Genomic DNA, 14,843 nt, shown 5'->3' on the forward strand with positions numbered 1-14,843 from the left:
CAGATGAGAGAACGAGCAGAAAGCGTCAATGACGACACTGTGGTGAACAAACTTTAATTAGCTGTTACTCTCCTTGTAGTGGAGTCACTCCTATAAAGTCTTCATACAGAGCCCTCGCTCAGAACAAAGGCCGAACAGACATCTGTCTTTGGAAATGTGTGGCACAATGCTGTGCCATTGCAGGAAAACAGTTAGTGTTTTTGTGATGAGGATCACATTGTCTTTCGATAGATGATGATTTAACACTTGGCTGTACCTCAACAACTTGTGTATGTGCCTAGAGAAGTGATGGAGGACAACAGCTCATGGGTTGGTGGTGAGGTGAGACAGATCAGTGACCGGGCGATTTCTGTGCAGCTCCTGGTCATGATGTTTCTTGGCATCAACTTTTTGCTCATCCTAACCTTTTTCAAGAAGAAGTCCTTCTACACAATTACACGCTACATCTTATTTGCTGTTACACTACTGTCTGATAGCTTTTTATTACTCATATCTAATATTCAGTATCTCTTAGTCTATTTTAATTTTACCATACAAGTTTGGTTATGTATCAATATTTCAATGGTAGTGCTTCTGTATTCGATGGTCACACCAGTTACTCTGACAGCAATGACCTTGGAGCGATATGTTGCCATTTGCATGCCCCTGCGCCATGCAGAGCTGTGCTCCCAACGCATCAATGTGCATTCCATCCTCATAATTCACAGCCTCAGCTCTGTACCCTGCATTGCTATTTTTTCCTCTTTCTTTGCATCAGCCTCTCTTAGCTTGTACACACAACACAGGATATGCACTCCGCAGATTTATATTTTGCACAGATGGCAGGATCACATATGGTCAACTGTACAACAGTTTTACTTCTTGATTATGGTAATCATCATTGTATTCTGTTATGTTAAAATAATGAAAGTGGCCAAAACGGCATCCGGAGAGAATAAAAAGTCAACATGGAAAGGTCTCAGAACAGTAATTCTTCATGGTTTCCAGCTGCTGCTCTGTCTCATCCAGCTATGGATCCCATTCATACAGAGTTACGCATATCAGATTAGTTCAAGTTTATTTATTAATGTAAGGTTTTTTAACTATGTATTGTTTTATCTTACTCCAAAATGTCTGAGTCCTCTGATATATGGTCTCAGGGATGATAATTTCCTTCATGCACTAAAAAACTATGCCTTCTTTGACTTGTATAAAAGAAATATTTTGCAAAGTAGACTAGTAGTTTTTAACAGAAAAAATGCACAGTGCACTTTAAAAAAGTGACTCACTATGGCTGCAATTCACTTTAACATGAGAATTTTAAGAATGTTTTATTTCTAACTGGTTCATTGCAACAAGCTCTACTAATTACAAACTTTAATAGTTGTGATAGTTTTGAGGTTACATCTGTGTTGTATGCTTCTAAGAACAAGACAAAGCTCTTTTTCTGAATCTTTTGGCAGTGGATCAGTTTGAAATATTGCAGGAAGTTCAGTAAGGGAACATGAAAAAGCAGTGAGCTGTCACATAAGGAGCTGCAGGGGACAGACTCAGGCCATGTGCTGCATAAAAATCAGATCAAGGTAGCTCACAGACAGATTGAAAGCGGGCAATTAGCCTACTGCCTTAATTCTTTATCAAAACAATATATTCTATCGTATTGTACCACTTGTTTTTTGTGTAAATAGTTTTCTGGAAATATAATATATGGAAAAATATTATGATAGTGCTCCTGACTTATACAGTGCTATACACTTCAATGTCACAAGCCAAGATATCTATTATAGTTTCATACTTTCATCTACATCCTGACACTGCAATACAAACTGTGAAATTCTTATATTTTTCCATGTTCACCACAAAAACAACTAGTGAAGATGCTGACTTTTTTTTACACACAGGATAAGTTTAGGATTTGCCTGAACATCCCTAAAAGAATGAAATACTCAAACTGTTACCTAATTTATTCAAATACAAAATGGACTGTCTACAAGCACAACAGATTGAAGCAGTTTGCCTTGTTGTCCAGAAATGGACATTCTTCAAGTTCACTTTATTACACTATATGAGGGCCAATTATTACTTTCAAATGCTTTACATTTTTTAATCTGGACTATGCTCTACACTTTGTAAATAAAAACTAGTTACATTTCCCCTTATCATGACAGTGTTGATATGTAAACCTTTGTAAATGTACAAATTGATAACACTTGTAAACTTTTCAAATAAAGTAAATCCACACATTTTCTACAGGTTCTTTAACTCTTGAAATGCATACCAACTGCTTACTGTATCCTTACATATAATACACAGATATGAGACTGGTATTGATCCTCTGATGTCATTTCCCCCAGAAAGAAAATACTGTGAGTGTTTTCTCCCCAAAATGTTGAAGTAAAGATATTATATTCAGTAACATGAGAGGACTGAGCAACTCTGGTGAAGTGAACACTGAATTTGTGGTATTTTAATTCATATTTTACTTTTGTATATGTTACACATAGATTATTTGATTGACACAACATTGATCAACACAACATCGATTACCTGAGCCGATATTTAGCATTTTTCCGATCATTGGTGTCAGTGATTTTCTCTCAGATTGCCGATAAAATTAATAAATTTAAAAATGTGTTTCTTTGGCTCTGATGCAGCCTCCTCTCACACAATGTCCCATCCACAACACAATCTGATTCATAAGACGTCATAATTAATAGCCTACAAACTCTGAAAAATCTGAATCTGTCCAGTAACTAGTAATTCAATTTATCAAATAAATATAGTGGAGAAAAAGTATAAAATAGCACAAAAGGAACATTCTCAAGTAAAGTACCTAAAAAACTGTACTTGAGTAAATTGTACTTAGGTTCATTCCATCACTAAATTTTGATGCAAAGATTTTCAGTTTTACTGCAAATTAATCTCAGTGCCAGATATTGGTTATCAGTCTCCTTGATTTCTAAAAATCACTATCAGAACTGAAAAAGCCATCTCAGCCAAGTGCTCAACACCAGGGACGACATGATCACTGCGATCGGCACATAGGTGAAATAGGAGACATAACATAGGAGATTATGGCTAAATTTTATGCAACAGCTGATACCGTCCTGTTGTCTGTGTGTTGGAGGAAAAAATTGTAAAACCTAATAAAAGATTTCTAAAAATAACAAAAATGTATTATTATTTACGGGTCAAGTAATCAGTGATATACTGCAGACCTAAAACACGCATCAATATGAGACTGAGTGATAGGATCAGAAGTGCTTGCTGGATAGTCAAATATCATCAGATTTCATTGTGCCTTGTCTAATAAGCTTGTTGGCAAACAATAGGGGGAAACATATATTATATAACAATAATGATTATATAATATATATATTGCATCCTTTGGGCAGCACTTGGCATACTGATACTGTTGTCATTCCTACACATTTAAAGTGGCCTATAACATAATCTTACAGACACTAACATACATTGATTATAATTTTTTGTAAAATCTTTCAGATGGCTGCTTATTTGTGTTATACAACCATCACAGTACCAAAATGGCACATAGACACTGTGGTCACAAGTTGATCTAGCCACCTTATGCATCCAAAAGGTGGCTGTCTGTATGCTGTGAGGAGGCTGAGAGGCTATGCCGTGCTCAAGACATAGTTTGTCTGGTGTAGTGGATTGGTTAGCATGCTGCAGAATACTTTTTCCCTCAATGAGTCTGAGTTCGAGTCCCGTACTTTTTAATTTTGTTTTTCTTCTTTTTTTGTTTTGTTTAAAAGGGTTCCATAGTTCTTCTATGTGATGCATGTTTAATCCAACAGGCAGCAAAGATGAGTAAGTGAATTTAATAATGGTTATGCTTATTTGTGTTAGAAACCATCACAGTACCAACACGGTGTATAGACACTGGGGTCACAAGTTGATCTGGCCACCTTCTGCGTGTATGTTGTGAGGAGTGAGATAGGCTATACCGCCAGTTACCTGTGTGGTCTGTTTTGCATGGTGAATCGGTTACCATGCTAGAGTTTTTTTTCCCTCAATTAGTGTGAGTTCAAGTCCTGTTATTTTTTTTTTGATTTTTTCGTTTAAAAGGGTTCCATAGTTCTTCTATGTGATGCATGTTTACTCAAACAGGAAGCAAAGACGAGTAAGTGTATTTAATAAAGGTTTATTAGAGATACACATTCACAGGAAGAGCAACTCTCCCTTTTCCTGTTTACAACGTCTTCCATAACAACCAGCAACGCTGATACAGCGACTGAGGGTTAGACACATTTACTCAAACAGGAGCCCAACTACAGATCAGGTATGTTTTATACAGAGAAAACCTGAACAAAGAGGTGTATCCGAGGACAGCTACGTTTTCTCTTCCCGTTTTCAACATCTGTTGTAGCTACAGTGACCACTGATGCATTCGGCTGACGGTCGCCAGTTAACATAGTCCCGTGTTAATCTGGAACACCAGCCAGCCTCCCGGCGCCCAACCCACAGCTGCACAGCTGCCAACCTGAGACTCCCGGATCCACATCCCATTTTGTCGGACCGACAACAAAGCCCGGCTTTCCTGCTGCTCACAGCCTCCACCTCCACCTCCACTCCGGCCGCCACACACTCGCACTGCACCGATGACGTCAGTCGCGCCGATGATGTCACCGTGCTGCCCGCCGCAGTGGACTCACTCCAGCCCCTGCAGAGGGCCAGGTCGTATCTCCCCCGTGTCTGCTCCCCACCTGTCTCACCTGTCCCACTTTTTTCCTCATTATTCTCTTTCCCTGTACCCGCAGGCCGCTTAATCATCCCACGCACATGCATCCCTCCATCCCAGCATCCTTTCCTCTTCTCTTCCTTCTTCCTTTCCCCGCAGCTCCTGCAGCTACCCCCAGTTACCCACTTCCAACACCCACCACCAACCATGCCACCGCGCACACCGCCACTGCCACCGCAGGCCAGGGCTCACCCACTGCTGGTCTTTCCCAACCTCCTCCTTTTCTATCCCTCTACCCCTCCGCTCAAAACACCACCGCGACTAGTCAGTTCATCCACTTCCTCACCCACGTTTCCACTTTCAGTTTCCACCCAGGCATCAAAGTTATGTGTAGGATCCAGCACATCCCTCTAATTCCTCGGCAGTATCCTTGACACACCTACCTCCCAACTGGGAAGCTACTCCTCTGCTGCACAAAGCACCAGCTCCTCTCCCTGCTCAGACACCTCCACTTCACCCTTTACACCAGCCCTCAAAGTCTATCCTTTATCTCCCACTTACCGTACCTGCCACCCACCATTCCCTCCCTCTGCGCCTGCATCACCTTCGACAACTCTCGTAAAACGGAGCACGAACATGGCGCCACTTCCTCTCTTTACGGAACAGCATCTTCTTCTTTCTTTTCTTTTACAAGGACCAAGTTACCCAGCCCGAGGACATCCAGCCATACACTGACATTGCACTCTTAGTAGTTTTCAGAAGCTACTACGGCGGTAGATGGTGCACCACCAGTCGGCCCCTCAACCGTCCTCACTCTTCCCTTCCTTCACCCACTACAAACATATCCAGTCACCATCGCAGCACTTCTTTAGGGGCACGAGCTCCTCCGTTCTTATCCCCGAAATTCAAATCCTGGATTCTCACCCTTCACCAGTCCCTCCGTTTTTAGTCAACACCCATATCTGAACCCTCAGTTCTTTCACCTCTTCATCACATCTCGGCAAACAACCTTGAACAGCACGTTTCCTCGACTCTGATATCCGACGAGCCCATAGCCAGTAAACCTTTTTCAGGATAATGAAGCCGCGCAAATCGAGACGCGCTCATCGAGATGTACCCCCACTCTGAGTCTCAACCTCCCTGGTTCCTAGACGGACCAGAAACTCTACAACCTTATACGATCCCCTCTCCTCCATCTCGATCTCGACCCCCCCCCCCCCCCCCCTTTTTCCTTCATCCACCTACCTCGACCCCCTTTCCTTTCATCCACCTACCTCGACCCCCTTTCCATAAGTCCAACGCACTCGACCCCCCTTTTCGTTCGTCCAATGTACTCGAACCCCCTTTCCATTCGTCCAACGTACTTGAACCCCCTTTCCGTTCGTCCAACATACTCGACTCACCATTTCCATTCATCCACCAACCTCGACTCCTCCTACCTTCATCCACCTACCTTGACCCCTCTTTCCATCATCTACCTACCTCGACCCCTCTTTCCATCATTCACCTACCTCGACCCCTCTTTCCTTCATCCACCTACCTCGACCCCCTTTTCCTTCATCCACCTACCTCGACCCCCATCCCTACCCTCATCAAGCCTTCTATCAATTCAAATAAAATTACCTTTACCTTTATTTAGTGAATAACTATATATTGTCGATGTTCCATCGTTTGTCCATTTTACATCTCACACAACCATTACCATGGCTTACTGGTGAGCTGGAAAGTAACAAAATAAACCATGCACTTACTGTAAACAGTCCTTCCAGAAAAATGCGGAGTTTTTTTGTGATTGTTGCAGGCAAAAATCCTTGATTATGCGGCACGTTTTCTTAAAAAATGCGATGGAATATGAGGGATATTTATGCAATTTTGTGCGATGAAATTGCGGGAATTTGCAAAAATTGCGGGAACTTGCAAAAAGTGCAGTTTGATGAATAAGAAAAAAAAGTGATTCCCCCAACACTCTGTTACTAGGCTCACTAGACTACTACCTTAATGTAAAGAGTCATTTCTAATGACTTCATATGATAAGCAAGCATACTACGTCACAGAAAGTGCTGATAATAATTAAGTTCTCAGCTTTCTGATGACGTCACTTCATAACGTTCCCAAGGCAACAGGAGGAAAATGGCTGCTCTTGTGTGAAGTAAACGCAACATTTTTCAACTTTCTGCGAAGATATATGTGACTTTTTTGCAACAAAAATGCGGGGATTATGAAATCATGCAAGCCCTGCATCTTCAAGGTTTTTCCTACCTATCTAAGGCAAAGGCAGGCCGCCTTGGTGATTTGGCTGCCGCCTTGGTTGAATACGGGCAGAAAATGATGGTTTCCAACCATCTTCACACAATAGAAATATGAGGATTGTAGTGCCTCTACAGGGCGGATGGGGAACAGTCACCCTGCACATATCGCGAACGTCACATGCGTCATACCTCACCAGTGTTTGCAATGTATGCATGCGTGTCACGTGACGCCTCCCTCTCCCACTCCAGCGCGCTAAACAGATCGTTACTATGGTTACTACTTCCAACAACTCCCAGCGTTACGACTTCCAACAGGATAAAGGCAGAGATGTTCTAGGACTTTGATAAAGGTAAGAGATTATTGTTTAGTTTAAAATATTAGTGTCTGTGTTAAAAGCTAGAAGTCATGAGTGTAACGTCAGTTCTCAACTTCATGTGTGGCAGGCAGACGACAGCAAGAACGAGAGAGAGAGAGCCCCATTCACACTGCCGTTTGCATGCGGGGATCCTGCGCCAATTCTCCGCATCCGCCTCCAGAGGTAGTATCAGAGGCGCAGTATTGGTGAACCGAACCAGTGTGAGCGGATAAGCCGGCAGCGCAGAGCGAGGGCGTGTCGGTCTGATGGTGTTCACTGTCTGATAACTAAACAGGTCCATCACTCAACAAAATATAGAGAAATGTCCCACAAAGCAACGTTACAGGACCTAACAACAGTAACGTAGTAACTGGTCCTGTCTTTGGCAACTTAAATGAGGAAAAAAATACCGCAGTTATACGTGGAGAAGTGTCTGTCCGACCGACTCTTTGTCACATTTCTGCACATTTCTTCAAACAGCGTTTGTCCCCGGCAAAAAACTTTAACTCACCAACTGTTTGTCGCGATGAAAAAAATCGCCGCGATGTCAGCCCTCCACCGAGACTTCAGTGAAATTTCCCCCAGAAAACAGCCTCCCTCCCCACGAGTGAAATAGTCAGGCAGCGTCCAGTTTACTGATGGCGATTATGTGATTATGTAATTTAGAGAAAAACGTAACTTTGTCACTTTCCAGGATGTTTGGTGGGTCAGGATCCCAATCACAACACATTATAACAGCATCCATATGATTATAAACAGTCAGTGTGTACATGTTTATATTAACAGGTAAACACCGGGGAAACACGTTGAAAAAACACGTCACCACCATGACACGTATCGTCACGCCTCTTCTGGAGCTGTGGCGCCGAACTCGTCTTTTACGCCGGAGCTGCTTGGCTCTGTGTGAACAACCAGTGGCGGAGAATTGGCGAACCGCTGCTGCGGTGATAATGCGGCGTCTCTGTGTGAAAAGGGAAATGAAAAAAGTAACAGCCCTCTTTGCCAAAAGACCGAGGCCAGAGGAAGAGAGAGACAGGTGACAGCTAAGGGGGCGATCCATGGATTTATTAAAAGATCCATGGTGCGATCCCACCTAGATTAGACGCAAGAAATGCGACGACAGGTTTATATAGTTCGTAGGGAGTGATTTCGGACAGTCATTGTTTTCCTATGGTCAGCTTTGGCGCTCCCCAGGCGCTTTAAAAAAAATTTTTTTTTAAAAACTTAACGCACATTTGAAGTGTCCGCGTTTCTAGCGTCTCCCTAAGACGTCAACATATTCACAACAGTATCTCTGTATGGTGAAGTTAATTAACTGAACTCTGTCAATTTTTCCAATGATCTACCACTTCTAGCCAGTCAGAATATGAGGGTCAGAATGAAACCAGACAAGGGTGAGTGAGTATACTGTACAAGCAGGAATGAACTAGTGTATGGTATATGATCATATTAATATTAATAATAATAATATTTAATATAATATTTTTGATCCATCTTGGTGTAAAATAAGATTTTCGTTAGTAAAATCATGATTTTTCACTTAATACACCACACTCTCAAGGTGGGCTCACACACTTTGCACGCGCGCATGTCATCCAGGTTCTCCAGCCTTTGCCACCTTGGTCTCAAAAAAACCCAGGGAAAACCCTGATATTTTCACGCATATTTCACACATTTTGCGTGGAAATCAGCGATTTATGCGGCAAATGTGCGGACTTTGGCTGATTATGCGTTGAATTATGCGATCGCATAATTGCGTTTTTATGGAGGGAATGCGTAAACAAGTTAACTATTTTAATATGAAATGTGCAAAAGTGCAGAACAGTCAACGACAAATAAATTGTTTAAAAGTAAGTAAAATGTGAGTAAAATGCAAATGTAAAAAAAATATATAGACAAAAATATGAAATAAATTAAATAGAAACTTAAATAATGACATAAAATGAACTGGTTGAATGAATTTGTCAGTCCATTTAAATAATAACAAAATATGTTGTTTTTCTTTTGTATGATTTCCACTGATAAAACATGTCACACAGTGATAGCAATCGCTTAGTTCACTTATCGCTTGCCAGCCATAACCCAATTAATCCCATCACTGTATATGTGTACAAATTAATGCAACGCTACAAATGCCTTCGAGGAGAGGCTGTTGACTGTTACAGCTGGATTTACACCCAACCTTCCTATGTGGCAGTTCAGAACATCTATCAACATGTTTGCATTGGTCATCCGACAGAAAACATATTTATAATTTAAACCTCCAACCTCATGTGTACATAAGATTTGTGATATGAGAAGTTTTAATATTTGTGGGAAAACATCTCTACAAAACACAAAGTAAGTTTGTGTATGGCCATTGAGGTGTGTTGGTGGCAACAGTTGATGATGACAACACTGTGGTGAGAAACGTTTAGTTTCGTCATAGTTAGTTATAAAGTCCTCATACACAGTCCTCTCTCAGAGGGCTGCACAGAGCTCAGCAGAAGATGTTTATCTATGGGACTCTGTGCCACAATGATGATGATTGATGCATGGATGTTTTGTTAAGCTGATGGTTTAATGCCTTTTGACCTTTTGATGTGTTTCTGTCAAATGTATTTTAAGTGCAATGAATGTGATATTATACTGATGTGTATGTTTGTGTTAATCATCTAAACTTCCACCAGTCACATCTGTGAAATTATTTGTGTGTTGTGCCACAGAAAATCTGGGCATCTTGCTTAAACAAATATTTTACATTATACTGACAGATATATGAGTTCTTGAATTTTGGATCTGACTTTTGGTTGAAAGAGCTGTGGAAGTGTCTAAACCCTTGATATTTCAGAATATATGGCAGCGAATAATTCTTTGAATGGTGGTAAATCCCTTCTGAAGAACAATGTTAGGGTCATTTTTGTTCAGGTTCTGGTGATAGTTTTTCTTTGCATCAACTCTTTGCTAATCATGACATTTTTTATGAAGGATTGCTTCTACACAACCATGCGCTACATCTTATTTGCTATGACACTACTGTCTGATTGTCTGTTTCTACTCCTGAGTGATTTCCTGCTCATTTTAAGCTATTTTAATTTTACCATACAAATGTGGTTTTGTCTCATGATATATATTACTTTGTCTCTGTACACTTATTTAACACCAGTTACTTTGACAGCAATGACTCTGGAGCGCTATGTGGCCATTTGCCTGCCCCTGCGGCACTCAGAACTGTGCTCCACAAGCAGCTCTATGCACTGTATCCTCTTCATTCACGGCATTAGCTGTTTACCATGCATTGCTGTTCTGTCCATTTTCTTTAAATCTGCAACCCATGGCTTCTACATTCAGAGAAATGTATGCTCTGTGGAAATGTTCATCATTCAAAAGTGGCAGGGTCATCTTCGGTCAGCGATCAGTCAGTTCTACTTCTTACTTATGGTGAGCATTATTGTATTCTGTTATGTTAAAATAATGAAAGTGGCCAAAGCTGCATCTGGAGAGAATAAAAAGTCAACAAGGAAAGGGCTCAGAACAGTAATTCTTCATGCCATCCAGCTGCTGCTCTGTCTCATCCAGCTGTGGTGTCCATTCATAGAAGCTGCTCTACTTCAGACTAATTTTCTATTATTTATTAATGTCAGGTATTTTAACTACATTACTTTTATTCTTGCTCCGAGATGTCTGAGTCCTCTCATTTATGGCCTTAGGGACGAAAAGTTTTTAAATGCACTGAAATACTACGCTCTCTGTGGCTTGTATAAAAAACCTTTGGATTTTTAAAGTAATGATGTTATGCTTTTAAAATAAATTTCTCGCTTTAATTATATTGTTTGTTTGTTTTTTCCAGAGAAATGTCATTGAAATGATTCAATAGATCTTTTGGGGGGCAAGTTGGCATTTGCTCCTCATGAGGATGTTTGTGATTATATTGCATTGATAAATATCCAGTCTGGTTCCCTGTACACACGACATTAAAGTTACCCTCTTTTTATCCTTTCATTGCTTGTTTTTAGCACACCTTCATATCGGCAACAAACCAAAATACCAATCATGTGGTTTGTTTCTTTTTTGGCTCAATGTTGTGCGATTGTAGTAATATTTTAAAACCATTTACAAAAAATATCATATCAATTGTAAAAACATTTTTTTTTAATTTAAACATTCTTATGCTTGGATGTGTGCCTGTTTCATTTAGTGTGCCTGATGTACATAGTACAGTAGTCCCGCAGTGACACATACACAAAAAATACATCAAAGCCCGATACCGGTACAAATACTTCTTATCATGAAAACACAGACCAGTTTTTAAAAGCAATGTAATGTTAAGTTAAAGTGCATACATACAATAATTATCATGATATATATAAAAATCTGCATTTATTTTCAATAGCTTCCAGGTCATGTGACCAATCGACTCAAAATCAATGCCAAACTATGTTCCTGCACTGGCAAATTGGAATTGTGGACTTTGCAGGGGTCAATAATGAAGGTTGCCTGATTGCCTGGGGCAAGTAAAGTGCCACATCAGTCTAGCAAATCTGGCAACTGACTTTCATGATTGGGCAAGTGGATTAAAAGAATTAAACACGTTGTTTTTTCCTGGAGTTCACGATGAAAGGGGCAAAGGAGTCAGCCAGCTTGATTATCTCTTATCTGTTGTGCACATGAAAATGGCAGCAGGTAAAGACATCATGAACTGAAAAACAAACAAGGTTAGCATTTTTTAATTTTGCAACAATCTTGTTGCTTTGCATGTATGACACACTTTGTTCTGTTTTCATCCATTAACTCAATTAAAGCAGCTACAAGGAACTCTATTTTTTTGTTGATTCTTGCACTGACTGATTTTTCTTTTGTGAACACAGTTGTTAGCAGGATGTGTGGTGATGAGGTCATGTATCTATTTTGTAGCTATGTAAGATTAATAACAATATGACGAAGGTGAAACAAAGTAAACTTTTAGTGATGTACTGTACGATCGGATACAGGGCAGCTTCTTTCTTCAAGTTTGACTTCATCTTCAGCACACCGCCACAAAAAATATCTATTTCTTTATTTTAAGTAAAGATTAAACATGACGATTACTTCTAGTGTTTGTTTTAGTCTAATTTGTAAAGTGGGCATATAAAAACTGACTGGGCAAATGGATTTCTGTCCTATTTCCCCTGTTGGGCAAAAAAAAAAAAGTCTTGGCGAAACAGCTTAGAGAGGGAACTTTTTAAAATAATAGTTTGCATCGTAATGATAATAACAACAATAATAATAACAATACATTTTATTTATATGGTGCTTTTCATGATACACAAAGCCACATCCCATAATTTTAAAAGGAAACCATAAATCATATAATGTATAAATAAATATACTGTAGTGTTGCACTGTGGCTTACAAGTCAGGTTAGGATAAGGGTCAGTCAGGGGCCATGACAGTAATGGTGGCTTACAACCCAAATATGTCTACAGATGAGAGAATGAGCAGAAAGCATCAATGACGACACTGTGGTGAACAAACTTTAATTAGCTGTTACTCTCCTTGTAGTGGAGTCACTCCTATAAAGTCTTCATACAGAGCCTTCGCTCAGAACAAAGGCCGGACAGACATCTGTCTTTTGAAATCAGTGCCACAATGCTGTGCCATTGCAGGAAAACAGTAAGTGTTTCTGTGATGAGGATCACACTGTCTTTTTACGGATGATGATTTAACACTTGGCTGTACCTCAACAACTTGTGTATGTGCCTAGAGAAGTGATGGAGGACAACAACTCGTGGGTTGGTGGTGAGGTGAGACAGATCAGTGACCGGGCGATTTCTGTGCAGCTCCTGGTCATGATGTTTCTTGGCATCAACTTTTTGCTCATCCTAACCTTTTTCAAGAAGAAGTCCTTCTACACAATTACACGCTACATCTTATTTGCTGTTACATTACTGTCTGATAGCTTTTTATTACTCATATCTAATATTATGTACCTCTTGGTCTATTTTAATTTTACCATACAAGTTTGGTTATGTATCAATATTTCAATGGTAGTGCTTCTGTATTCGATGGTCACACCAGTTACTCTGACAGCAATGACCTTGGAGCGATATGTTGCCATTTGCATGCCCCTGCGCCATGCAGAGCTGTGCTCCCAACGCATCAATGTGCATTGCATCCTCATCATTCACAGCCTCAGCTCTGTACCCTGCATTGTTGTTTTTTCCTCTTTCTTTGCATCAGCCTCTCTTAGCTTGTACAAACAACACAGGATATGCACTCCACAGATTTACATTTTGCACAGATGGCAGGATCACATATGGTCAACTGTACAACAGTTTTACTTCTTGGTTATGGTAATCATCATTGTATTCTGTTATGTTAAAATAATGAAAGTGGCCAAAACGGCATCCGGAGAGAATAAAAAGTCAACATGGAAAGGTCTCAGAACAGTAATTCTTCATGGTTTCCAGCTGCTGCTCTGTCTCATCCAGCTATGGATCCCAATCATAGAGAGTTACGTATATCAGATTGATTTAAGTATATTTATTAATGTAAGGTTTTTTAACTATGTATTGTTTTATCTTACTCCAAAATGTCTGAGTCCTCTGATATATGGGCTCAGGGATGATAATTTTCTTCATGCACTAAAAAACTATGCCTTCTTTGACTTGTATAAAAGAAATATTTTGCAAAGAAGACCAGTAGTTTTTAACAGAAAAAATGCACAATGCGATTCAAAAAAGTGACTCACTATGGTTGCAATTCACTTAAATATGAGAATTTCAAGAATGTTTTATTCCTAACTGGTTTACTGTAACAAGCTCTACTAATAACAAACTTTAGTAGTTGTGATAGTTGTGATGTTACATCTGTGTTGTATGCTTCTAAGAACAAGACAAAGCTCTTTTTCTGAATCTTTTGACAGTGGATCACTTTGAAATATTGCAGGTAGCTCAGTAAGGGAACATGAAAAAGCAGTGAGCTGTCACATAAGGAGCTGCAGGAGACAGACTCAGGCCATGTGCTACATAAAATCAGATCAAGGTTGCTCACAGACAGATTGAAAGAGGCCAATCAGCCTACTGCCTTACTTCTTTATCAAAACAATATATTATATGGTATTGTACCACTTTTTGTGTGTGGAAAAAGCTGAGATATCTATTATAGTTCTTTCATCTACATCCTGACACTGCAATACAAACAAACTGTGAAGTTCTTGTATTTTTCCTACTAGTGAAGATGCTGACTTTTTTTTAACACACAGGATAAATTTAGGATTTGTCTGAACTTCCCTAAAAAATTGAAATACTCAAACTGTTCCTTATTTATTCAAATACAAAATGGACTGTCTATAAGACTTGAACTACTCTGGCGCCGCTCCAGGTGGCTGCCTGTAGCCGCAGCTCCCGTCGTGTTTTTTAAACTTTTGTTTATATTGTTGGTTTATTCTGTTCGTTTGTCTTCGGATCAATCACAACCCGTTCATAAAAGTTGTGACAATGGCTGGACTAAGTTTTGCTGCCCTTCTCCGCGTTCTTCTGTTACTTTTTCTACTCTTTGTAACAGAGAACTTTGCCGATAGTAGTGGGGGCATTGTTT

At 40.0% G+C, this 14,843-nt stretch overlaps 2 protein-coding genes across 2 annotated transcripts; both read left to right on the top strand.

Moving 5' to 3' along the window:
• Positions 1-288: 288 nt before the first annotated feature.
• LOC141012268 (odorant receptor 131-2-like) lies at positions 289-5,115 on the top strand. The gene is made up of 3 exons (XM_073485708.1): positions 289-1,218; positions 4,442-4,677; positions 4,761-5,115. Exons 1-3 carry the CDS (start codon positions 289-291, stop codon positions 5,113-5,115), a joined length of 1,521 nt encoding a protein of 506 aa, XP_073341809.1.
• Positions 5,116-10,121: 5,006 nt separating this feature from the next.
• On the top strand, positions 10,122-11,048 carry LOC141017551 (odorant receptor 131-2-like). Its single transcript, XM_073492245.1, has one exon. It carries the CDS (start codon positions 10,122-10,124, stop codon positions 11,046-11,048), a length of 927 nt encoding a protein of 308 aa, XP_073348346.1.
• Positions 11,049-14,843: the final 3,795 nt, after the last annotated feature.

Source organism: Pagrus major, chromosome 2, assembly GCF_040436345.1.
Source record: "Pagrus major chromosome 2, Pma_NU_1.0".
Classification (NCBI taxonomy): Eukaryota; Metazoa; Chordata; class Actinopteri; order Spariformes; family Sparidae; genus Pagrus; species Pagrus major.

Bases quoted from the DNA above. Each gene is read 5' to 3' on its own strand.
- LOC141017551 (XM_073492245.1), top strand. From the start codon at position 10,122: ATGGCAGCGAATAATTCTTTGAATGGTGGTAAATCCCTTCTGAAGAAC.
- LOC141012268 (XM_073485708.1), top strand. From the start codon at position 289: ATGGAGGACAACAGCTCATGGGTTGGTGGTGAGGTGAGACAGATCAGT. The intron at 1,219-4,441 runs GTAGTTTTTAAC...CTGGAACACCAG, and splicing joins ATATTTTGCAAAGTAGACTA to CCAGCCTCCCGGCGCCCAAC. The intron at 4,678-4,760 runs GTCGTATCTCCC...CTGTACCCGCAG, and splicing joins CAGCCCCTGCAGAGGGCCAG to GCCGCTTAATCATCCCACGC.